We start from the raw sequence: 25,633 nt of genomic DNA, 5'->3' as shown, positions 1-25,633 counted from the left end.
TTAAAGTGATACATCATATTAAATGTTGGTAGCAATCACATGTAATAAAGAATAGTATTTTACCTTTTCACCATGGAGGGGAGCTAATAAAAATTGAACAAAATCAGATGCAGAGATCTGTGGGTAAAGAAATTAAGAAAATAAGATTTTGGTATTGGGTTAACCAGTGTTTCGTTTTTTATATAACCTGTGTAACCATCAGCTCTTGTTAGAAACCAATATGAGATCAAAGCGGGCTAATCAGGCTAAATGAAAAATATACTATTTTTCATACAACGGTAAAAATGAAGTATCAACCATCACCGCAATAGTCTCATAGTTTATCATGGAATATATTTTATGTGACTACCACATTAAAATGTTGCTAACAATAATGTTTACCTCTAACTGATTAACATGACGGGACACCTACATAGGCAAGGCAAGATCCACGCTCGACGCAAATAATATGGTTTGTATAATGTTTCGACACTCCTTATATTGTTATTCACGGAACGAGATTTTTACTCATATATTAACAAACTGATAACAATTTTACAAGGAAAAAATAGTTGTTTGGGTACTTTAAAGAAACTGTTTTGGTGGTTTGACTAACCTGATGTGCCCCATGAGAAGTATTTAGCTCCGAAATGTATCGGTATAGCACAATCTGCAAAGTTAGCATCAAATGTGACAAGTTATGAATTTTTCAACCGCAGTTTTAAAGAATGAAAACACCGCTTGTAAACAGCAAACAAGAGTGTAATCTATGGCAGATATCATCTCCTTCAAAACTTTACTCTTGGCATTCCAATTTTGCTCAAAGGTATGCCACTTGTTCGCAAATAATGAACTTGAACGGACTTACGGTGAAGGAGGAGTTTCTGACAAACTTTCTCATAATTTAAATAAATGTGACCTTTGACCTCATTTGACCTGTGACCCGACCCTAAACACTAAAATCTCATCTTGTCTCATCTTTCTCGACATTTGACCTCTGTACTTTCACTTATGACGTTATAAATAACGCAGACTCGATTTTACATGGTCAGGCACTTACCTACCAAGTTTAAACTTGCTCGGAATTACAGTCTAAGAGAAGTTCGCAACACATTCTTTGGCTCGCACGCACAGGCGCACACACCCCGAACACACACACTCACACACGCATCCTCACCTTTCTGATGTGGGATGTAGTATAATATCTCATCTCCCCGTGCATTATAGGGGGATACAACATGCTTACCTTCTCCTTTTCTAGTAGACCTAAGAGTACAGTTGTCAGAAGCGTTCCTTGGACCTAAGAACAACGTTAACAAAAACAGAGAGTAACGGGGTATAAAATAGAATAATTTTGCAAACTCTGAGAACATTGTAGTGACGGTAAGAGACAACTTTGGTCTCATAGAGTACATTCGATTGACTATGAATACATCAAGGTGGGACTTTAGAATGAATACGAATGAGAATTAATTTGCTTTATTTCAATATTTATTGATGCTCATCATTATTAAATGAGTTCATAAAGACGGATTTGTATCTCACCTTTTCCTTCAGGGGATTTTTTCGTAAAATATCCATCAAGGTATCTACATCAAGCTGCAATAAAGACATCGGTTATTATTCACTACGAAATCTTTCTCAGTTGTAATGATGCCCTCCTACCATTTCACCAGCATTGAGCAATTGAAGAAATCTTAAGCAGATATAAGTTTGATGGAATAAAAAGACTCTTACCATCTGACCGTCAACAATGAAAATGATGGCTGAAGAAATTGCTTTTCTGATGTCCATCTAAAATGATAAACAATGATTTTTATTTGAAATTATTTTTGAAGCGTAACAAAAGGTACGTTATGTAAAACGTTTAACAAATGCAACTATATGTTACTGTATAACAAGTTAAACATTAGTCATATCCGGAAAAAATCAACCAATATTGTACATCTATGAGAACTACCTTGCATCGTTGAAAAGTGTATTAACCGCTTTGGATGATAAATTAATGAATATCAAATAAACAAATTACCTCTTCCAAATATTTAGGCTCAGAAAGCTCTTCTCCACTGTACTCCAGATCAGACTAAGCACATTACAAGAACAAAATCGATAAAAGAAACCTGACAAGAAATTGTTTCAGTCACCTTTATCCACTACAATATAGTTTTATACCTGAACATAAAAATAAACCTGAAATGTGCAATAACAGTCGTTTTAAAACACCTTATTTCACTTTTGATATTTCATTACAGTTTATCGTACATTACGACATGTTGTCCTTCTTAATATAAGTTTAGGGCGTTTACATTTCATTGGTAAACACAAATAAATGGCAAATACTCGATCCATTCATAACTTAAATGCATTTAACTAATAAGAAACTGTGTCATTGCATTTAGTCTATTTAATAAGGAAACGAAACATTGCTTTTGAATTTTCAGCGATTGACAAGATACATAACAAAAGAAACACGAACTATGATAATCATTATCACACAAGGTCTTCCAATGGCGTGGTCATTATAGACGTGCGTCAAAAAAATGGAATAGATACACAATTAGAGGTATGTGAAGAAATTAAAATATATCATTCTAACAATAGTAATGAGGTTGATTCATACAAATATACAAGTACGGCGATATTGAGTGTCACTTTATTGACAAACAGCCAATATGACACATATATAACCTACAAATACAGGTCAGTGTCATATGCTTCGTATAGTAAATGAGAATATGATGTATTAATACCTTTAATTTACGCACTATAGCATTAACAAGTTCAATCAACTTCTCTCTGTTTTCAGACTGTAAAGTAACACAGAATTAGACAATATGTGATAAAATGTTAAATTTAACTGACACTTACCAATATATTTACACGAGGAAATGAAGTGAACAAACATAAGAGTGACTTTTGTAGTTATTCAATAACTTGGCAAATAGAGGCTCTACGATACAGCGAAATTTGTCTCGTTCTTTCGTATTGCCCCTTAGGATATTGCTATGTGAGGGAGAAACCTCATACCAATATTAACTCTCATACAGTTGTCGACATACGGTAATTATGTCTGAGGTGAATATCTACCTCATCTCCACGCACATGCCTTCTGCTTACTAACACAATTCTTCTTACCTCACTGTATAATTCCTCTATCACTAGTAGAATGTATAAAAAAGGAATCTAGAGAGGAAGAAAAAGTATCTCAAATAAGAATGGCCTGCGTACGAAGTAGAATAAAAGTGTAAACAACTGATGCAATGCAAAAGTTTGAAGTTACAAGGGAACAACCTGTTAACAAATCATAGTTATGCATTAATTATATATTGTTATAAGAAAAAACAGTGATCATGTTACATTGAATGAAATTATAGCAAGGCGTATACATTTGTATAACAACATCATCACTGCTGGGGATTATTTGCGTGGTGAGTGATGCAAATGGTTTCTGTGATGCATGTGCAGTATTGTAAAAGTTAAGACTTTCCCGGCTGGAATTGTGTGAACTTATTTAACGCTCAAAATCACTACTTCGATTTACATTGTGTGCTTTTTTCGAAAAGCTTGCATACACCAGTATAACATAATATACCTTCCATGCTCAGACAGAAAATTAATTTAAATCACATAAGCTTGTAGTTTTAGTCAATCAAAAAAATTTTTTTACACATATTACTTTATCTTTCGGTTTAGAGAAGCCCATATGAATACTTTTGTCAAGGTCTTTTGTAGTTAGCTGTAGAAAAAAGAAAGTAAAAAATAAGAACCCAATTTTACTGCAGTTCTCCTTTAAATAAAATTCTCGTATGCAATGAAACAGCTATATATACTTCTAATAAGTCTTAAATTGTATTCAAATTAATTTAAATAAACTGACAGAATGATAAAGGATAACGCTACAGCGTTCACCTACGATGAATCTGGGTAAATATGGTGACGTTGCAAAGGACTTCGTATGTCCTTACTATAAACAGAAATTGTAAAATTTGAAGTATTTCGTCGTGCTCACAATGGATGAGATGGGATTGGTATAGAGAAACTTACCAAATCAAGAACATAGTATTTCGTTAACATTTCCGCTGTGGTGGCTTGTGGAACCTGTGAATATGGATCGGGTAGGTATTAGTCACTTTTCATATTACCCTTCCAACATTTCACGACTCAGTAAGGTAAGTGCATCGGCTTAAAGGGGCATACTGCGTTTAAGTATTACCCCAAAGTGGCGCCTGCATACCATTAATTGTGATCCTTACGCTACTCCAAACACATACCAAACATAGTTTGCGCGAAAAAAGATTCTCGAATCTTATAAAAGCTGGCAAAAAGAATAAACGTTATATCTATTACATATGCATTTCATGCATCATTGTCACGTCGGGTTGCCTCAGTACTGCGCAACACGTGTGAAATAATCGTGCAGTTTACGGAAATCCAAGTTCAAAGTCGGCAATGACTAGAACGGACGTGTCGTGATATGGGCACTGATGGTTCAATTTGAACAACACGATAGCGAAATTACATATCGTAGATTATATCGAAAGCCTAATGCCGTATGAATATAGCGTAAGCCTAACTATTATATATTGTATGTTTACGCTTTGTATTTGCCTTGAAATATTCGTTTTAAGAACATCTAATACACCAATTAAAGTTACTCGTTAGTGATGCACTAATAATATATTACAGGCTGCAAATAACATGCCCATAATTTGCCGCATTAGGCTAGCTAGCTCGTTGTGTTAACGAAAGCTTCAATGAGCACAATGAACATTTGTATGATTTATTAAAAGCTAATTTTTCTTCTTTCTGTAGGTTTTGATTGGCAGTTATCGTTACCGTGTAAAGACAAGTTGCTTAAATTCATTGCTCTGCTACATCTAGTAGAATAAGCCTATACCGGGATAAACATGATATGAGTTGTTGATTCGAAATATGAATAGAAAAGGTGTGGTTTTCTTGTATAATTGTTTGGGACAATAAATTGTCAATTTTTACAAAAATATTAATTACACGTTAATTTGGTTCGCCTAGTAAACAATTTTTCTTTCATCAAACGCTAAATTGCTGATGTGTAAATGAATGTAACAATCAAGATAAACGCAATGCGGACCTCTAAGTGCACTTGGGAGGTTACACTTACCTTGTTTTCAGTAGTTGCAACTCTCAATCTTTTTAGCACGTCTTCAGCTTTTATCTGAGAGAAATACGGATAAAACTTTAAAGGTGTGTTCCCTTTTACTTTTCACCTCTAGCAAAATACAAAACCTCTAATTTTACAGGAAGTTTAACGAAGTTTACGTTTTTGTTTTCCATTTTGACCATGATTTATATCTTACCTTGTTCTGTTCCATTGGAATCTTGGTTATATCTATGAAATCATTTGAATCAATCTGGAAAGAAAAGGGGTATTGCCCTATCATACAAATTCTTTGAAATGTTCGCCTTTCGAAAAGGAATCCAGCTCCTTTCTCTGTGTCAATACGAAACATTTTGGATTACCAATTTATTTAAAACAAATATAGTTTACTTGATAATTGGTTTAGCAATGTCGAAGTAAAGAGCATGTACATAATATGCCGTATAACCATTTATATGTAATCGCTAACAAAAATATGACTGAAATGTTAATCAGACCTACGAAATTGGCAAGCTAAGCCACATGTGTATAACTTCGCATATTCATTGCGTAATTGTCCATGGAATTCTTTCCATCGTGGGAGTAAGACTTGAATCTTGCAAACTTCATTGTGTTAAGTCTTTACTTTGATAATAGGTAGTTCAAGTTAAGCTACATAATGCAATGTAGATTCAGTTGTGATTGTGGAGCATTCGGTCATCTATTCGCCATGTTAAAAGTGGGTGTAGACATATTTGATAAAAACGGTGCATATAAATGTTGATAAACTGATTTCTTTAAGAAGCATCTTAAAATAATATACATCCTGCCAACTGTTTTTCAAGTTCTATACTTTAAACATTAGAAGTCATGGATGCTACATATCCCAGTGTTTTGGACCACAAGCTTGCGATTGACATAAATGGGATCTTTCTTCAGAAAACGTTTAAAAAAAAACTTAACACGGTGGATACAATAGTGTGCTAGAGTAATGTTCATGTAGAATCTTACCTTCTCTTTGTTAAACAATTCCATGACGATATCCAGACCGACTTTAGATTGTATCTGTTACATAATTCAAAAAGGACAAAATATTACTTTCAGTTATAATGAAATGAATACTCGAATTGTCGAATGCTAGCAGCCTGGTTTACTTAAGGAATCATATAAAGTTAGGAATACACAGAATAGGTGACTCGTTAGTGGCCCAATTCCATTTTACATCCACTTAACGTAGGATTCGTCGTTTGACCTACCTTCCAGTGCCATGGTCAAACAGAAAACAAATATGCAGCAATGAAAAAATACGAAAAAACAGATAACCCATTGCAACGACGGACGTATGTTTATTTGTTTGTTTTGAGTTTTTGAAAAAGGAAAGAACAAGCATGCACCATTATTGTATTTTTCACTTTTCCCTTGAGTTTTGAGTGCTTACACAAACCTATTAATATTTGGCAACCTTTCAAAGAGGGTAACATAAATGTACTATACGGAAAGTTATAGTCATATGATAAGTACCTGTTTCATTTCCAGCACAGTCCGCAGCACTGCAACGAGCCCCTCATGGGAAATCTGAAGAAATCATATATGATAAAAACTACAATACTAATGGAACAAAATCATATATGATTTTCAAAACTTGAACAAATATAGTTGAACAATGTACATGGAAGTAACAATTGCTTATGATTTGATAAAGCTTAGTTACATTGTTAAAGGGGAATGTACAGCATGAATTGAGAAGGCAATCAAATAATTTCTTCAAATGATATGATTTCTTACCCATTTACTGGTCGAGAAGAAGTTAGCAATAGCAAGTAGCTCCTGATAGAAGAAAGAAAATATTTGAAGTTATATTTGCTAAATATTGATTTTGTTCCTCAAAATATGTCATTTTGGTTAATCTAACTTTAAAAACCAGAAAGGGGAATGAAGGTTATGGTTTGTTTTCATAGTGCGCACTTAATCGGTTTTTCAACGATCAAGACAAATCAGTCTGAAAATGAACGTTATCAACTCTGCAGTACCTTCTCAATGTTTTTAATCGCGTACTAACGTTCATGAATATACTGGAATTCTTTGTTAACCTCTTTGTCTCACTCTATCAGCCTTTACACAATGATATTTATTGAGCAGTGGAAGTAGAGTCAATGTATAACAATACAGTTATGTAGTAACTTGATGTCAAGTTTTAAGTGATGGACAATATATTATGTAATAGTGAAACTATGGATAGCAGAAACTAGAATATGACTCACTTTATAATTTTTTACCTACCTCTTTGGAAGGATTCAAATTTGATATACTTTTCCCTAGAAACTCTCTGACCTCGGTATCCTATTCGAAAATAATATTTTAAATTTATTAGACAATAACATCAATGAACGCATTTTTAATAATGTAATTGTCAATTTAATGCTAACATGTTAGTTTCAGTGTGGCAATAACATTTGTTGTAAACTAACCTTGTGCAAATCTTTGAATTCTATCAATAGACGTTGAAACTCTTCGTCTGTTGCCTAGAGAGCCAAGGTTAATATAAATATAACAACGAAAAGAAAATGAAGACAGGAATATTTGAATATGAATATTATCTGTAAAATGCTTTCTTCTTCCTTAGAAGACTAATGATCAGAAAAATATATTTAATAGTCTATTCTTTAATTCAAAAACTTGAAAAAAGATGAGTAGATTTGCTACCTGAAGTACTGAACTTTTTTATTAGTTGATATAAATGAAGAAAGTATGATAAGTATACTTAATTATAACTCTGAACAACACTATATCAGAACTTATCAATTAAGCAAAGTTCAAGAAGACGATACATATAAGTAGTTTCTACAGTTTAAAATCAGGGATTCTGCCCTTGTTACAACCCTGAATGGTTGACGGCAAAATGCTGGCAATGTGTTGCAAATAATATAAGGTACTGAAAGATAGATCATAAATTACTCAAACTTGCTCCAATGGTAAAATATAGAAAGAAAAAAATAAAGAAAGAAAACGAAAAAGAAAAGAAAATGAATTCGAAAAATACAAAGAGCTTCTACCTTGCCAGCAATTATTTTTTCGTAAAAGGGCTTGAAAAGGTTGTCGAATTCTAGCTGTAATTAAAGTATGAATGAAATTGAGGACGAACTGCTAAATGAAAGCCAATATATTTACAGTAGGAATTATTCCAATAAGTGTTTGAAAATACATTACATGGAATTTCTAAATACAAAGTTAGATGTGTTTGAAAATACGTACGTAATCATAATACTTAACATACAATCTTAGATGCAATATGACCCTAAATTATCTAGCTTCAAGTTACAAAATTCGAAAACAATCGTACCAGCGGCCCCTGTAACAGTGGTTCCTTTTCGTGATCCGTATTGGTTGACTCATTTTGTTTCGGATCTGCCGTGTCTGTGTCTTGTGATTCTATATGGGACATATTCATCCCACTACTGCCAGGTTCTCTTTTCGAACGGCCTTTGAAGAAAACGCAAATAAGACATTTTTTGAACTGGATGTTTAATCTAGTATAAACAACGAGTTCTGCCACATACATGAAAATCAAATTTAGTATATACAATCAAAGTTAATCAGTTGTGCTCTCCGGCAAGCTCTCAAGGACGGAAAAAACAAATTCGGTATTAAATTAAGAATTCGGTAAATTGGCGTCCATGCTTTTAAAACATGCGATATTTCAAACGGGGGGCATATTGACATATATATATAGTAACTTTTTCATATATATACCTCTTCGCTTGATAAAGAATGTTGCAGCCAAAACGGAAATCATGAGCACACACACAATGATAACTATTACAACAGCTGTAACAGCCTTTGAAGATCCGTTCTTGGGCACTTGACATTCACTTGCGTCTGAAACCGTAGGAAAGAATACATAATAAGGAACGTTTCTATTGTCTTTAAAGCATGTGTTTATGATACTTTTAAAGCACACACCAAGAATACAACTCACCTTCATGTAAACAAACCCAATGAATATTGCTGTACTTAATTGAATTGGACATTGTTATTTACTTTAAGACTGAGAAATATAATACTCCATGAACATCTTATTTATGAAGTTTTTTTTCTTAAATTAAGATGCCGTACTGTCACGGAGCAAGTTGGCAATGGTGATTAAGAAACATTTTATTATACGTTTACCTGGTTTCAGATAAATAACAGCTGTATTCTGGAACTTGGCAATCTCTACGGAAGCTGGAGAACAAGTAAGTTCTATGACTTCATCACATTGACTTATATGATACTCAGATATTACATAATTGTCAAAAGTATTTGTGGAATGATTCTCATCTGTGTAGTGCCACTCTCTGCTAATGGTAACCCTTGGACTTTCACTCTGTGCAAAAGTTAATTGGATGTCTGGTTTAGTGTTCAGTAGTGAACAAGAAATATTGCCAATAAGACCTGTTGTACGTTCGCACATTTGATCCACAGTACCGCAACCATCAATGCTAACAACAGATTTCCATGAATTATCTGAAGTGAAAAGTACAGAAAAAGTAATAATAGGAGCAAACGAAAATATATAAGCCTGTGAAGCAGCAATTGAAAGAACATCTATTTACATTGTTGAACATTGTTCCATATGTAACAAGGCACTTAATGTAACTACCTTCATAACAATTTTTACTTTTATTTTTCAAAATTATCAATTATCAATTTTATATCCAACTTTGTAACTCAAACTTAACATAGTGTCACATGTTCAAAACAACTCATGCAATTGACAGAGGACGTAAATTATATTCTCCCTTTATAAGTAAAAGGTAGTAGTTATACCAATGAACTTATTGTCCATTTTTAATCACATGAGGTGGTGGTTTCGTCAGACTATTTCAAAGACATGATTATATTAATGGACAACTTTTGATAAGAGTGCATTTGCAATTTGGTATTTGAATAAACACGTTTAAGTCAAGATAGGTAATGCACAACACACAAAAAAATTGTCTTTGTGTGTGAAAAAAAAGTAAATCATTTCAAGGTCGACGAAATCAACATGCATTTGGATGCACGTCTCCGAAATGTCTAATTATTAAATTCGTTTTTAATAAAAACAAAAACCGTAACAAACATTCTACTCACCTATAGTAGATACATGTATCACATCCGTGGTAGTCATGACACCTGAGCTGGATACGCATTCGAGTGAAATGTTATAGGTAGGCACAACTATCGACACTAAGTCATTCCCAGAGAACTCACAATTCCACAGACTCGGGCATCGTGGTTGGATGTGTAACCCCCACTCCATTATTATGGTTGAAGATTGATTTGAAAATGTAGCACTTAATAGTCCAAAGGGATAATTTGGACGTGGACATGACAATGGTAACGATTCGCCTTTTAACAAGTAAGTCACACTGCTAGTGCGATTGTCATACTGATGATGGCCTTTTACTATTGTTGATGCACTGGATACATCTCTAACAGCGATACCAGTTGCTATACAGGTAAAATATTCCAATGAAAATAACATTGTGTCATATTTAAGAGTAGATATTGTGGAGTACAGCGGCACTGTGTCGTTGAACTTGTAAGTGTCATCTTTTATGCCATTATCTGTTGGCATGCTGCTTTCATTTAGTGAACGCCATGATATTTCTACTGGAGGTTTGGTATTTTGGGCGCTACATACCAAAGAAGATTCCCCTTCCGATATTTTCTTACATAATTCATGATCACTAACGAAACAGTCGTGTATGGTCAAATCCTTTAATGGTACTGTAGTGACAAAAAGAATAAAGCATATGTACCACTGCACAATGTAAAAATGAAGAGTCAGGGTTCATACATTCTATACCAGGGTCTACTATTTGCGCATTAGAGAAATGGGGGAGGGTGGAGGGGAAGTATGTTATGTTGTTGAGTGAAGGAGTCTAAAGAAGGGGACGTTACAATATAGGGTAATGAGATGCATGATTGAAATATATTTCGTAATTATTTAAACAAATGTTGAAGAATGTTTGGCTTTTGGGGTTGCACTGCACAAACAAGGCATATTCTTATGTAATGTACACTACGGTCTTTCCCAGGTGTAAAATGGTAACGCCCCAGTTCTTCACGCACGTTTGAGTCCTCCATCTATCATATCGAACAACATGTTACAGAATAACATAAAACCAAAACAAGAGAAGCCGGAATAGAGGAAGAAGATAAAATAAGAATGGTATGTAATGAAGTACGTGCATATGAAAGAACAAATATCAGTTCAACATGTACAATAGGGATACATTGACTCTACCAAGACCTATGTACATAAACTTAACTATATTTACCTGAAACCCGAACCATTATACTGTCCCTAAGCAAATGACCGTCAGCTCGTAGAACAGATATAGTGTAAAGTCCTTCATGACTAAACTCGACTCTTGGTATAACCATCGAGCCATCGTCTTTGATGTCATATTTTCCTGATGAAAATCCACTGCCGCTTTTGTCCGTGCCGTCTATTCTGAGGATCGTGTCTGTACTGTTGTCTTTTTGCCATCTTACTGTATAGAATTTTCTGTCATAACTACATGAAATGATTTCCTCATGGTCGTAAACAATGTATTTTGTGTCATTACACACAACTGCATCACTGATCGATGAACCTGTTTAATAAATGACGCGAAACTTAAACGATCAATATCAAATAATGTATTGATACATACTTTTAAATCTATCTGATCTGATATCAACGTCGTAATGTAAGACACAGTGGGTCATTAAATGCTTCCAAAATAAAAATTCTAGCTCAATATTCCAAAACCCTCTGAACAAGTCGAAACCATGCAGTAACTCAAAAAAACAGCCTTTGATTTTATTCTTGTTATATGGAAACGAATGAATAAAATTCTTCCCTATTTTTTTTAAAAACTATGGCACCCATACATGTCTTGTAGGTAAGTGTAGTGTTGTGTGTGTTGGGATTGGGGACTGGGGGGTGGTGTGGGTGGTGGGGGGTTACATACTTGAAAATTTTGCATACGAAAATTTATTTTAGTTATTATGTGTCCCCTTGTGTAAGTATTAATTAACTTATTCGATATCGTCATCATACAAACGAGCAAATTAAGTATGTAAGATTTTACCTGCAACAGCAATCATAAGAATAGATGCCACGATTATGAGAGGCGACATGTCTTTTCTTTTGTAATGATCTTCAATTTAAGTTGTATTGGAAGCAAAGAGGATTGTTAAGAATAAAGCCAGCAGTTCTGAAATGAATCGAAGTAAAACTTTCAATATGTCAGGAGAAAAAAACACATCTCTAATAACCCCGTTACAATGATCACAGCAACACCACTTTACCTTAATTATCATTATGTATCTTAACAGTTGTAATGTATCAAACAAGTTTATACTCTACGATAGCCGTAGGCAAATCTTAAATATCTACTAATATTAGCTTAATTAAAAGGAACAAAATGATAGACGATAATCTTACACGAATTAATAGGAAGAACTCAAAACAAACCATTATCGTACACACCCGAAACAGGCAATTTGTGTCCGACAGCAGAACCCCTTGATGCGTGTTTCACAGTGCAAACACATTATCAAACCTACACTGGTTCGTTTTATACAAATATAGTTATCATTACACTTCTTACAAGTGCACATGCATTGAACCAGTATGGACTTCGACCTTCTGCAAGCACGGAGAACGTATACATCAGATAATATCACAGACATATATTGTACAACAGACATGGTGCCTTCAAACCGAAAGTCAAACCAATTTAATTACTGTTTGTATTGCGTACATGAACCTGGCAGGAATTTTACTGATTTACGAACCTCTTGAGTAGCATTGTATTGAACATAAAAAAAACCTTTAGTTGTTCTTGTCACAAATTGCAACGTTCTTATCAGCTCGCTTAAAGAGATAACGAAGTATATCGAGACTATGATGTACACTAGTGTTTACTGTACTATTGTATAAAAAGAGGCATAGACAGCGGAAATATATATAGACTACTGAAATTGTGGTCAGAGTGGTACAAGTACGCATGTAATACCCCACCCTCTCCCCCAAAACCTCTCGGTCAAATAATTTATGTGTTTACTTCTAAATGCAATTGTCAATTAATCAATTCATAAACATGGAAGATAATATGTACAGTCATTTAGAAGGCATAGTATTGCATTACATGAGTGCGTTAAAGTCGAAATGAGTTCATTGATGAAAATGCGATTATCCGAACTTTTCGATTAACCGAATATTTGTACGTGTTATGTGATCAAATTGAGCCATTTTATGTAACAAGGAAATTGGATAACGTATCGTCGGTTCTGCTAGTAGTTAAAGCTTCACTTAAAGAGACTGTTTACATACTGACTTTTACAATGGGCACTTTCTTCCCTTTCAGTGTCTCGCAGGACAATCATTTGATCATTCTCATAAACGTTGTTCATATATTATATATTTTTTGGGTATCGATGTCGATGTAACCTTCCTGGATCATATACAAAGAGTTCATATTTAAAATCGGTCAAGACTCAATGACAGTAAGATCGATTTCAAGGTAAGTGTTTGTCAGTTATAAGTCAGTAAGAACATTCTTTATCAGTAAAAAAACAACGTAGTCATTTTATTATATTATTCTCCAGGTAGAATCCATGTGGTCATCCCGTGAATCCAACTGCCTAAATTAATATAACGCCTTCGCACCATTCAACCTTAGGGGGTCAACATTCAGAAAAGACATGACTTACCTTTCTTGTGCTCCCCACCCCTCCGTCTCCCCTTATTTTCCTCTCTGTCACACCTCTTCTATTAGCTATCTTCCACCTTTCGTCTCCACACTTTTCCGTTTTTAACCTTCTCTAGTTTATTCCCTACCCTCTTCCCTCAATTCTTTCTTAGTCCCTCTACACTTTATCTCCTACCTCTCTTCTTCCCCTTGTTGGTTACTTTCTTCTCTCCATCCCTTGTCTACTAAACCACCTACATATCTCTCGTTTGTGTTCCCCCTGCTTATTAACCTGTCTGCATTCTTGGCGTTTATTTGTCCCTTCTGTTAATTGTTACTTGTCATTCAGCCTCTGAAGAAGTTCCTGCTAGGATCGAAAAGTCTGGCCCACTTATTTTTACACATTTTTTTACACAGGCTATTAAGTTGATAAGCAGTTTGTTAACAGTTTTTTTTATTTTCTTTTATTTGGATTTATTTATATCAAATATAGTCATCCCAATATCTTAATATAATAAAAACCTCCGCCTCCTTTCCTGTCTTGAAAAATTCCACCTCGGCATACGAATATTAATGATAAGGAACAACGCCATACTCCCACGCAAAGTTAACCCTTATGTGTTTGCAAGCATTATAAAATTAGCATAAAGAAACAATTTGACCTACTGACTATTTCAATGTGTACTTTCTTTCTTTTCAGGTCATTTGATCATTCACTTAAAAGTTCTATATAAGGTTCCTTGATCATTTACAAAGAGTTCGTGTTTGAGACCGGTCAAGACTCAATGACAGTAAGATCAATTTCAAGGTAAGTTTTTTTTCAGTAATAAGTCAGTTAGATCATTCTTTATAAGTGGAAAAAAAGTGGCCATTTTGTTATTAAATTGATAAGGTAGAAATCATGTGGTCATCCTGTGAATCCAACTGACTTAATACGTGTACATTAAATATAGTTATGGCATATATTTTCCGAATGATAAGGAACAACGCCATACTCCCAGGCATATATTTAACTCTCAAGTGTTTTGCAAGCATTATTACATGATCATCCAGAAAATATGTTGACCTACTGACTACTACGATTTGCATTTTCTTTCTTTTCAGGTCATTTGATCATTCACTTAAAAGTTTTACATATATGACATTTGTGGGTATCGATGTCGATCTAAGTTTTCTTAATCAACTACAAAGAGTTTGTATTTGGGATTGATCAAGACTCCCCGACAGAAAAATCGATTTTAGAGTGTTTTTTTTTTTGTCAGTTAAATGTCAGTTAGATCATTCATAGATTAGAAAACAATAACTACTCATCAGGGTTAAGCAATGTCCTACGACCAAGATATCATTTTTATTGCACATTAGGGAACATAATTATGTTCCAATCACTTGCCTACATTGTAGTAAGTTTTGTTGAAGCGTTCAATGCTACTACATGGCTCGTGGTATCCACAGTTAAGCGTATGTTTCTGTGTAATTATAGTTTATATCGTTACTAATTTGTTATAAAATCTTAGGAGAAATAGGTATAGGAAGGAAGGCCATTTCGAGTTTAGTGGAATACATATATTGCAGCACTTTTTAAAACGTTTCAGTTCGAACACATCTGAATTAAATTAATTTCATCGAACGTTATAAAGATCTCCCCAAATCGTGCCCAGCCAGTAACTCTTTACCACGCGTCGGAATGGATGCAGTATAAACGCCATTCAATACCAAATTCAAGTTTAAGCTGAAAATATCAGAATACTACTAAAGCTTCGCTGTGTATCAATGCAAGTCGGTTGATTATAGTAATTTTACCCTTCCTCGCAACTACTAAGTATAGTAAACCTAGCTTATGTCATGTTGTAGGAAACATTACTTAACCTAAATATGATTATCAATCATTTGTGCCATAGGCATGGTACATTGGAGTATACTTAACTGCGGATTAAACTAGGCCTAAGCAGCAAGCTGGTTATGTCTGCTCAAGTTACTCTTTTCTTGTTCATCAGTTACAAAATGTTAGTCTATTCAAGCAGGATGTGTTTTCTTGTATTCCTATCTTCTTCTTTTTGTTTAACAGATGAACATGGCCTTACTGCACAATGTTTTCCTGCTCACCGCGATCGGCACAGGTAATATATTAAGATATTGATTACAACAAAAGGGGCCTTCCTTCACCGACGACGTGATCGTTGGAGAACATATCTTTTATCAGTGGAAAACAAAGTGATCATTTTATTATATCTTTCTTAAGGTTAAATTCATGTGGTCATCCCGTGAATCCAACTGACTGAATTCTTTACATCAAATAGAGTTATCTCCAATATCTTAATATAATAAAAGCATTAGTATCCGAAACGATAGGCATATTCCAATATTAACAATCTTAAACTGACTGACCTTGAAAACCTGAGATATGAAAAGGTATCAAATGATCGTCAATAGTATTTTTTGAACTACAATCCCAAGTCATTAATATCAGCGTCTTTGAATCCCAATTATTAGATAATTTACGTGTAAGGGCTAATGTAAATAATGCTCATAATGTAACAAAGAAAACATTTCGTTCACATTTGGTCCTTTCTCATTCACCAACTAGGCACTGGTAATGAAATTGGATTCGAAAACATCTTTCTGATGTGGCCATTTTACAGTGCTTACGTTAATTGGTCACACGTTTTACTTTACACATTAACTACAGAGTATTGTCTGGTAGTTTTACATTCCTTGTTTTATCTCTGGTAACCTTACTAATACATGCAACCTGCCTATATATAGCCTTTTGTATTACCTCGTGTAACGGCAGAAGACAATACCTTATGTTAATAAAACATTATTTACCGCTCATAGAATAATCAACCCAAATGACTGCATCGAAACGAGAGAGCTGGAAAATAATTACTTTGGGTATGCTTTCTATGCATACAAAATAAAGAAGCAAAGTAATATATTGCAAATATTAACAAACCTTTCTTCCACGTTTTTCAGTTTCTGTCTGTTCAGAGTCGCAAAGTGAACTCGTAACCAAAGGAGATTCGATAAAGTTGAACTGTCACAGCACCTCATTGGACAATAATTCGCCTGTTTGGAAGTTTAAGAATAAGACACTGATCTCAAAAGACACTCAACCCGGAACTGAAAATGTCATCGTTAAATCAGTGAACTCATCGGTGACAGAGTTACTGATTGATGAGTTTCAGCAACAAAATGAAGGCACATACGCTTGTCTTGTGAATCGAATAGTACTTAAAGAACATTTTCTTGAATTAGATGGTATGACCTACAAAGATATCTTAATATTTTAAGGCACATGATTAACATACAATATTCTGACCGAAAACTATTAGGAAAAAATTATTATTAAGAAACAAATTAAGAAAACCATATATTACGCAATGTTTCCACGTTGATAGTTTAGATGTAACCAAGTCAAGTTATCGTTATATTACAATTTAATAAAATGTGTTAACAATGTAAAATTACAGTTAAATATATAGACCAGAGAAGAAATGCATTGTATTGTAATTATATACAGTACCGTATAGAAATGATTTTCTTTCATTCCCTAACTTGACATTCTATGCTCAAAGCAACTTTCACGTTATGTTGTAAATTTGACAATCTCTTACATAAACTGCAAGATATGAGGTGTAAAAAACGGCATAATGAGAGTTTCTCTTGTCATATCTTGATCTAAAGATCTTAATTAATAAATCATTGAAACAGAATTTCCCCTAATCAATTTCAGATTGCCAATCCAAGTTTTCCCTGAATGGCAAAGACATAGAGGCCCTGAGCTTTATAACGACTGGAACAATGTACACGATTTCATGTACTCAAAAGAAAAACTGCAAGAAAAGCGAAATTGTGGAACTTTCAACCATGACAAGATATGTACACGAAGACGGTTTAAGTGACGTTTCTAATCGAACGTTCCGCACCGATACTGGATCGATCACATACGCTATGGAATTCCCAGAGAATGCAATTGAAATATTCATGAAATGTGAAAGAAATTACTCTGGCGAGAACGATGATACTATTGTTGCAGGAAACAAACTTCCTATATATGGTAAATTGGTTAAACTAGTGCATATTCTATGTAACTAGGAGATTAGAAGTAATGATAGTTGGTATCACCATTGATTGTAATTATGCATGTGATAGTTGTCATGTTGCACTTATTGTATAACTTAAGAACCGCAGCTAAAATGTACTCATTGTTTACGTTTTCCCCGACGAACATTCCAATTATATTTATAATGAAGTTTTCTCGTTACAGCAATACCAGACGTAAAAATCCAAATAAACAATATCAACGTTTCTGGAGAGATAATGACATATCACGGAGAAGTGGTCGTTCTCAAATGTGTGGCGTTTGGTTCTCGGCCAGAAGCTAGATTGCTTTGGAAGTCTGGAAGCATCGACCAATATATCGATACTGGGACATTAAACAAGCCTAATGTTCATAACCCGATATTACTGGATTACGAAAGTCACCTGAATGTTACAGTAAAGGGAAGAATCCACATTTCCTGTTCAAGCAATCTATCTTCTTCCTCCTTGATGCAACACGCTACACTGGATATTAAGATTAATGGTGAGTCGAAAACACATCATAATATCCAGTGTAATTATTACGTGACCTCTCGATTTGCCTCATGTTTTTAATTCCAATTGGTATATGGATGATTTATCCCATCCAGGCAGTGAAAATTAAAGCATGAAGAGAATATATGAAAGATTGTTATCTCATTTCATTTTCATTATTTGGTATCCGGAAAGCTAATTGTTATCAACAGCTAACTAAAACTTTCGTGAACAAATTAAGAGTCGCTGGCCCTGACGTTACATCTAAGGTTATGTAATTCACTGTTTGTGATGTAAAGAGTATATCCCCATTTCGAACTTACCGTTATCTCAAATTTTTATTTCACAGACACCACCACTATAATAATGTTTGTCGGGCTGGCTACTTTATTCCTTTGCGTAACGTGCCTTCTTGCATGTTTCGTGTACAAGAAACGAAAACAAGGTACTATTTATTCTTTTAACACAGAATATTAGATTTCCTATTGCTAACTGATAAATCAAAATACCAATTTCGTATCCAGTTGACCGTAAATAATGGACAGATGAATGATGACTGGCGACGTTGGACGGAAGAGTTGGGAAAGGTGTATTACGTCATATTTACTTTTGACACATATATGATGCACTAGTCAGGACATTCTTTATCACGACAAAGTAACATATTATAAAACGTCTATCTTATTACGGACTAGTAAATAGTGCACGATAAAAAAAGATACAGAGAGCGAGATATATAACTTACATTCTCTTGCTCACTCCTGCTATTAAACGTTACAACTCAAAAATATTTCACATACGCTGTTGAAACATTCTCATCATGCGTATTCATGTATTTTTTACTCGTATGTTTACAGATACCGTGGCGACTGCGTTTTATGCATGGTAGGGCAAATTTTATAACTTATTATTGTGAGTTTGTAACAAACTTCAAATTTTAACAAAATAAGTATCATTGTGTCCTAAAGAAGAACAAATCATGTTACGTAAAACGTCATGAACTATTATTTATCTTTCGAGGCAGTGTACAAGTTCTTAAATTGAATAAACCATCAGTCGCATTTTATCATTTAAAATTAATAAAAGTTAGTTTTAAATGTTCTGTAACATTGTGTCGTTTTTGCCGTCTAGCACAGTGAAGACCAAAACGCTTAGCAACAAGGATCACCCCGAAGGTTTGTAGCTATGCTTCTCTTAACATGAAATAATTCCATCTCATATATCTTAATATTGTTTTAGATATGTTGTCTATATAGTTGTCATGTAAAGTACAACGCATTACCACCGAGGTGTTATTAGCTAATATCACTTTTGTTTTATATGCTTACTTCATAATTGATGTTCGTAAACAGTTATAGATGTTGTGTAGAACTTGAAATCATTCCTTTAGATTATCTTGAACGGAAAATTATATTTGTCACTCTAGTATTGCATGGAATCATGATATAATACATTTCAAGTTTTGTGAAGCAACCGTGTTACCTTTTCATCTCGCCACCATCAGCAACCCCAAAAAATCCGTCCGTTGCACCCAAAAAAGAATCAAAGATTGAAGAAACGGAGACAGCAAGTTTTAGACTCTCCGTGGAACTAATTTCGCTATTTCCCGCTGGTAGTGTTTTTTCTTATTGGAAAGCGAGTCGTAAGGATCATCCAGAAAATGAATTTATCGTCGCTAAGACAGTCTCAGGTAACAAAATGTAGACTGCAAATTTTATTTACATTGTTTACGTTACATGATGTGAATTAGACATGCATTCCTTTTGTTTCTATAAGCATAAATTAAGTAAATTAAGTCACTTCATATAAAATATCAAAGATCAACATGCAACGAAAGAATTCGTAAGTGCAACATAAAATAAATATCATATATATCACATAAAATTAATGTTAGAAAAAGCAGCTGTTTGAAGATAAACTTTGAACGAACATGGTTTAGAGAACAATTGATAATGGTATTCATTAAGTTTAAAGAAGGTTTGCCTTAACTAATTTATCCTTCTCTTTAATTAAACACTGTTGAATTAGAGATTTAGTCGATTAAAAATAATTAACTAATTCATTTGACAGAAAAGGCAAAAATGAAAGACGGTTATAACTTTTTAAAGCTCGCATCTGCTCTACGTCAACTTGAAATCCACCAAAACATCGTGAACTATATTGGGTCCTCCCTGGATGAAGGTAAGTTAATGCAATTTCAAACCACTGGAATCAATTTAAATCCCAATTAAGGATATATTTAAGAACATGTACTGTATGATACTTTAAAAAAAACTTTAAAACGTATTATATTTTAATAAATGTTAATTGATCTCCAGACAATATATCACACTATTTTCTCAAATATGACTATTCAAGAAGCAAATTTCGAAGGTGTTTACTCAGTTAAAAAATGATTCTTACCTCTTCCAACAGTGCCTTACTTTATCTATCAAGAATATATCGCGAATGGAAACTTGCGAGATTTACTGCAAACAAGCTATCAGCCACAAAGAGAATTGAATAGCACCGATAAAGGCAATGACAGCGGTTTGCAACATCCCATTGTGTTTTCCAAGGAAATTGCAGATGCCCTAGCTTTCCTGCATTGTAATCAGGTAGCTGAAAATACTTTTACATTGAAACTATGGCAGTGTATAACACTGGGGCTAGGGCAGTAATGTAACGTTGAAGCAAGGAACTATATATAATGAAAATTGTATTAAATGTGTGCACATTTCAACTCCTGGGAGCAATATAAGTTACATGCTAATGTAAATATTGCCTATTTCAAACATGCTTATTTAGAAAAGGAATTTTCCTCTTCCTCTGGTTGTGAAGCGGAAATCGCAAAGTACTACGATGTTAATTCTGCAACAACCAGGGTACTTTGTTCTGTTCACAGTTTTGTCATCCTGCACTGGCCGCTAGAAAAGTCCTTTTGGGGGATAAGATGAGGCCAAAACTCTTCGACTTTTTCCCGATTGATCTTAGTGAGGATAGAATCACCAACCTGACAGAAAGTGTGAGTCATTCTAATCTCGATGTATCTAAGTTGTAACAATTGCAGAGTCATGACATGTTTTGAAGCATAATATTATTTTAAAATGAAGTGCGACATATCCTTTGTAAAACTGATTATTCTTTATCGCTTTCCAGAAAAATCCACCCATAGCGTGGTTGCCTCCCGAAACAATTTTTCTGAGCGAGTACGGCATCTCGTCTGACATTTGGTCCTTCGGGATACTTCTCTGGGAAATATTTTCATTCGGTAATTATTTCAAACTACCAATTTCATATTAATTGGAAATGACGTTCAAGAGAATACAGTTGCTGATTCATATACTTCACTTTCTTGATTTTTAGGGTGGGGGTTGTAAGTTATAGTTGTAGACACACTTTATCAATGTAAAATTTAAGTTGTAGAACACATTTCAGCAAAATTTACTGTTAAGTCTGGCATGGCCAGTTGGTGACACATATAATTGTGCTGAAAATAACTAGCCTTTTTTTTTTATTTCGTAGGAGAAGCTCCATACCACACGAATACCGCCAAGGAAATAGAAGGACACATTAGGCAATTGAAATGCTTGGAACAACCAGACTGTTGTCCTGGAGCCATGTATGAACAAAATACTTATTTTCATAAATCCATATTTATAGCATTGAGCACTGGTGTAATTTAACAAATGCTTGCATTATTTGCGAGTTTAAGCTTTGTGATGCTTATCCGATGTATTGGAAGTTGCGTTGTACAATCTGCACGATACGATGAAACTCTAGTATATGTTGTATGTAAGTAAGAAGACACACATAAAGGTAACAAAGGTTGTAACTCCATTGCTATTTCGTAATAGTCCCCATCGCTGAAAAAAACATCATATCGCATATGTGGTCTATTACTTTTTAATCTCTGAAACTACGTAGCTTAAACACATTCAGAACTTAGCAATAAGTTCCATTCAAGTTAAATATGTATTACTTACAATAACGTTCTATTTTCAGATACAACCTGATGCTTTCTACATGGCACAAGAACTCTCGACAGAGACCGACCATCATGAAGGTCCGCAACAAAATCGAGGAACTATATGAGGGTATTGCAAAGGTATTAATGAAAACTAATTTACAGAAAAACAAACTGTCATTGACTAACAGTTTCATCACTACTCCACTTTAGTATTGAGTCAATCGTCTTAGCAAATCTGAGATTATTTGAAATGTAATACATATTGATTTGTTTTAATAGAAATAAGAACAATATTTGAAACAAAAAAATCTGTAATGTTGCTCCATTTTCAAAGTCACCGTTGACCAAGTACGCCTTTTGAAAAATGGTATACTTATTCTTAGATTTAGGAATTTCTTAAGTGGTTGATTAATTTTTTTCAGGGGAATTTAATAATTGCAACGATGAGTATCAGTTCCATCGTTCTCGATTGTTTTGGTCTTTGACAATATTTCCTTTCAAGAACATTATATAACTACGTCCTCTACACGTTGCATTCTCAGGTAGATATGACGCAACCAGCAGATACAAGTTACATCGTGTTAGAACCAAACGACTACAACGAAGTGAACTTTTAATTCAACGGATGACAAGTTCAACAGTTACAATTTCCTTTAGTGTATATAGTATGCTCTTGATAGTTGATCAGAATGAAAATAGCCATACCGAATAATGCTTTGCATTCAAACAGCTCAGCCCTTATTATAAATGTCCACATCCCTGCAGTAAATATATTTGTAGTTTTCACCTGCATCGGTTTTATTAATATATGGTTATGGCAAAAGTCGCTATAAAGTGAGATTAATATTTGAAATTTTAAAATCAGACTTTGTACCTTATTAGTAATACTTCGCAGCTTAGCCATTGACCTGTTTATTAGTTAATTCTATGGAGTTAATTCGATTGAGTTTACTTTCTTTAAATATACTAACTTGCAATTATCTCTAGTGTTCATGACCAAAACACCACCAGCCGTCGATGAAGCCATTTTTGAACCACGCACCAACATAATGTGTCTAATTGCCCGCCAGCAGTTGTTCAATGTTAAGATATTGATATCAAAAATTTTTTTTTTTTCTGTTAATTTTTTTTTTCGAACGTGAGCCAAAGAACTCAGAGAACTTGCATAGACTAAGTACTGAGTACATGTCTGTAAATCATCATATAAGTATCCTATCTTGGGTTATATTAGCTTATACGTGTATTTTTGATCCATTAAACGCTCTTTTCCGTGTGCTACCAACTCTCTTTTTAATGTAAAAAAATGTAAACACGTGCTGTTATTTATGTTCTTCATCAAGCTACAAGAAAATGAAACCAAAAACTCAAATTAGTAGTTCGATATGAAGATAAAGTTACCAGTTCAGCGTGGAAAGACTATGAAATTACGCATGATGCATGTGTTAGCTGTATAGGCGGTAGAGATCATAACAAATGGCTTTTATCAGATGGTAATACCTTAAGGAAAGATTCTGTTGTAATTAGTTCACATTTTTTCAATGGTTGATTTATTGGTAACCATTTTCGCCAAATATTAAATTTGTAGTAAAATAAAAGCTTCAGTTTATGTTATACTTAGATGCTTTCTCTGCTGGTTTACGGTGCTATAAATCTGGCTGGAATTTTCTGATAACAAAAAATTAGCATATTTTTGTTCTTTTATTCTTCTCTGTCATTAAGCTAAATATGATTTAAATGTATTCCATTTTGTCATAGGACACCCCCTGAATGCTGGCAGGTAGCATCTTACTTATTGCTTTATGCACGAGGTCAGTCCTCAGTCCATGCCGAGTCAGACACAAGATCATATTCAGCGGGAACCGTAATTCTTATTTTCTGACTGGTGTTTTTGTGTTTAAAAATCTATACGAGTTACAAAGAAATACCTAACGACGCTACATCTTTCGGGGGTCATGCCGGCTGTGTACTAACGAGAACACTATGAAATACATTCTAGAGAAAATAAATTTCCGCATTTCAAATGTATTTTTAGTGGTTTGAACTCGCTATAGGTGAATATGTAATATCTAAACAATATTAAGTTTCGAGAATCGCCCCTCCCTTCCTCTGCCTGGACCCCAACAAGGGCTCTCAGGTACATAAATTATAATAGTAGTGAATTCCTTTTCTTTCTTAAGTATGTCAGTTGCACTCCCGGTGAAGTTTGCCCACCCCTTTTCCTCATAGTCAGTAAGAGTGCAGTTATCAGGCGCGAATCCATTGGTGAGGCGATTTACGTTCTTCGGTTTTAATTACCCACAAAAAAACGTTTCCAACGCATTCTTGCCGGCAAACCGCTGCATACGATTCAGAATGCATGACAATATTTTTGGGTAATTCAAGAGACCCCTGACTCTATGGAAAGCCGTTTAACATTTATCCCTTAGTTAAACTTACGTGGAATGCATTCTATTGAAGTGAAATTGTATTTGAAATTCTACTTATAAACTCGAAATGCAATTCTACTATTAGTGGAATTATGTTACATCGTACACATGTAATGGGCCTCTTCTCATGTACTAATGCATGAACCATGTGTACGTTTATATTTTACATGACGTCATGGTTTTTATTGTTCCCTGATATTGACTGCACATATCATAATATTAAATTTAGTAGCTATTTACATTCTCCACGTGGCCGCCCTTTGGTGGGTTTACCTCCTTGGATCTCTCTTAGCCCACCCGGATGTCTGTCTGCAGTTTACAGCAAAGAGATTTAAATTCGTATACAGACAACAATGTTCTCCGTGATTTACTAACTGTCGTCACCTTCTTTTGTTAACCTTTCCTTCGATGATCATGCTTAAAAGTATCTTGAACCCCGATCTATAACCTGTTGCCGACTGCAAGAGGGATGTGACACGCCCTATGAGCATCAAACCAGCCGAAGCCGGTCAACCAGAGGTTTCTCCACGTCATATATAATAAGCTTGTAAGTACCTGTAAAGCTTAGTTGAAAGAAAATTACAATGTGATTGAAACGTCTTATCCTAACCATCTACTCTGGTTTTTGCTTATCATCTGTGAACATTGTAATGATTAGAATAAAATCGAATTGCTGATTGTAGCAAATTACATTGCTAAGTTATAAATATATGGTTATGAAGATCGCCTGTAATATTTAATGCTCATTTAAGATATTGACTATTCAATCACTTAGCTTTATCGACTAAGCTGTCTAAGATTTTGTTTCTTGTATAATAGAAATTGTCTGGTCTAGAGGGCAGTTATCGATTCAAACTCATAGATCACATTGTTCGCAGGG

General features: G+C 34.3%; 3 protein-coding genes and 1 long non-coding RNA gene across 6 annotated transcripts; 1 reads left to right on the top strand and 3 right to left on the bottom strand.

Annotated features, from left to right (window-relative positions):
* Positions 1 to 18: 18 nt before the first annotated feature.
* Positions 19 to 4,073, bottom strand: LOC139961359 (uncharacterized). Its single transcript, XM_071960504.1, has 10 exons — positions 4,024 to 4,073; positions 3,656 to 3,715; positions 3,115 to 3,162; positions 2,730 to 2,786; positions 2,009 to 2,062; positions 1,717 to 1,773; positions 1,525 to 1,578; positions 1,226 to 1,279; positions 596 to 649; positions 19 to 117 (listed from the first exon to the last, which is right to left on the bottom strand). The coding sequence occupies exons 1-10, from the start codon at positions 4,051 to 4,053 to the stop codon at positions 19 to 21; spliced, it is 567 nt and encodes a 188-aa protein (XP_071816605.1). The 5' UTR covers positions 4,054 to 4,073.
* A 1,044-nt stretch (positions 4,074 to 5,117) lies between these two features.
* Positions 5,118 to 6,924, bottom strand: LOC139961278 (uncharacterized). Its single transcript, XR_011790799.1, has 5 exons — positions 6,881 to 6,924; positions 6,617 to 6,670; positions 6,107 to 6,160; positions 5,316 to 5,369; positions 5,118 to 5,173 (listed from the first exon to the last, which is right to left on the bottom strand). It is a non-coding gene; the product is annotated as an uncharacterized lncRNA (long non-coding RNA).
* Positions 6,925 to 7,342: 418 nt separating this feature from the next.
* On the bottom strand, positions 7,343 to 12,735 carry LOC139961277 (uncharacterized). 3 transcript variants are annotated; one of them, XM_071960371.1, is made up of 10 exons: positions 12,600 to 12,735; positions 12,199 to 12,324; positions 11,401 to 11,718; positions 10,208 to 10,846; positions 9,263 to 9,598; positions 8,846 to 8,971; positions 8,436 to 8,575; positions 8,149 to 8,202; positions 7,564 to 7,617; positions 7,343 to 7,435 (listed from the first exon to the last, which is right to left on the bottom strand). In XM_071960371.1, exons 2-10 carry the CDS (start codon positions 12,245 to 12,247, stop codon positions 7,358 to 7,360), a joined length of 1,794 nt encoding a protein of 597 aa, XP_071816472.1. In that variant the 5' UTR covers positions 12,248 to 12,324; positions 12,600 to 12,735; the 3' UTR covers positions 7,343 to 7,357. The 3 variants fall into 3 exon arrangements, with proteins under 3 accessions (XP_071816472.1, XP_071816473.1, XP_071816474.1); XM_071960372.1 differs by having other exon boundaries at positions 12,585 to 12,688; XM_071960373.1 differs by lacking the exon at positions 12,600 to 12,735 and adding an exon at positions 12,555 to 12,573.
* A 761-nt stretch (positions 12,736 to 13,496) lies between these two features.
* On the top strand, positions 13,497 to 24,274 carry LOC139961414 (uncharacterized). The gene is made up of 17 exons (XM_071960556.1): positions 13,497 to 13,635; positions 14,504 to 14,611; positions 15,869 to 15,920; positions 16,777 to 17,061; positions 17,537 to 17,860; positions 18,071 to 18,388; positions 18,728 to 18,823; positions 19,236 to 19,263; positions 19,510 to 19,553; positions 19,883 to 20,068; positions 20,449 to 20,559; positions 20,794 to 20,975; positions 21,263 to 21,382; positions 21,517 to 21,628; positions 21,883 to 21,979; positions 22,363 to 22,465; positions 22,870 to 24,274. Exons 3-17 carry the CDS (start codon positions 15,869 to 15,871, stop codon positions 22,942 to 22,944), a joined length of 2,133 nt encoding a protein of 710 aa, XP_071816657.1. The 5' UTR covers positions 13,497 to 13,635; positions 14,504 to 14,611; the 3' UTR covers positions 22,945 to 24,274.
* The last annotated feature ends 1,359 nt before the right edge of the window (positions 24,275 to 25,633 follow it).

The sequence above is a fragment of the Apostichopus japonicus genome, chromosome 20 (genome assembly GCF_037975245.1).
Source record: "Apostichopus japonicus isolate 1M-3 chromosome 20, ASM3797524v1, whole genome shotgun sequence".
Classification (NCBI taxonomy): domain Eukaryota; kingdom Metazoa; phylum Echinodermata; class Holothuroidea; order Aspidochirotida; family Stichopodidae; genus Apostichopus; species Apostichopus japonicus.
This window is presented reverse-complemented; position numbering and strand designations above follow the sequence as displayed.

Excerpts from the sequence above, each read along its gene's own strand:
- LOC139961359 (XM_071960504.1), bottom strand. The coding sequence starts at position 4,053 with ATGTTAACGAAATACTATGTTCTTGATTTG. Across the intron at positions 1,280-1,524 it reads AAAATCCCCTGAAGGAAAAG|GTCCAAGGAACGCTTCTGAC; the intron begins GTGAGATACAAA and ends CGTTGTTCTTAG. Across the intron at positions 118-595 it reads CTTCTCATGGGGCACATCAG|ATCTCTGCATCTGATTTTGT; the intron begins GTTAGTCAAACC and ends CTTTACCCACAG.
- LOC139961414 (XM_071960556.1), top strand. The coding sequence starts at position 15,869 with ATGAACATGGCCTTACTGCACAATGTTTTCCTGCTCACCGCGATCGGC. Across the intron at positions 15,921-16,776 it reads GCTCACCGCGATCGGCACAG|TTTCTGTCTGTTCAGAGTCG; the intron begins GTAATATATTAA and ends CACGTTTTTCAG. Across the intron at positions 21,629-21,882 it reads CTGGGAAATATTTTCATTCG|GAGAAGCTCCATACCACACG; the intron begins GTAATTATTTCA and ends TTTATTTCGTAG.
- LOC139961277 (XM_071960371.1), bottom strand. The coding sequence starts at position 12,247 with ATGTCGCCTCTCATAATCGTGGCATCTATTCTTATGATTGCTGTTGCA. Across the intron at positions 8,203-8,435 it reads CACTGTTACAGGGGCCGCTG|CTAGAATTCGACAACCTTTT; the intron begins GTACGATTGTTT and ends CTTTAATTACAG. Across the intron at positions 7,618-8,148 it reads AAAAAATAATTGCTGGCAAG|GCAACAGACGAAGAGTTTCA; the intron begins GTAGAAGCTCTT and ends TTGGCTCTCTAG.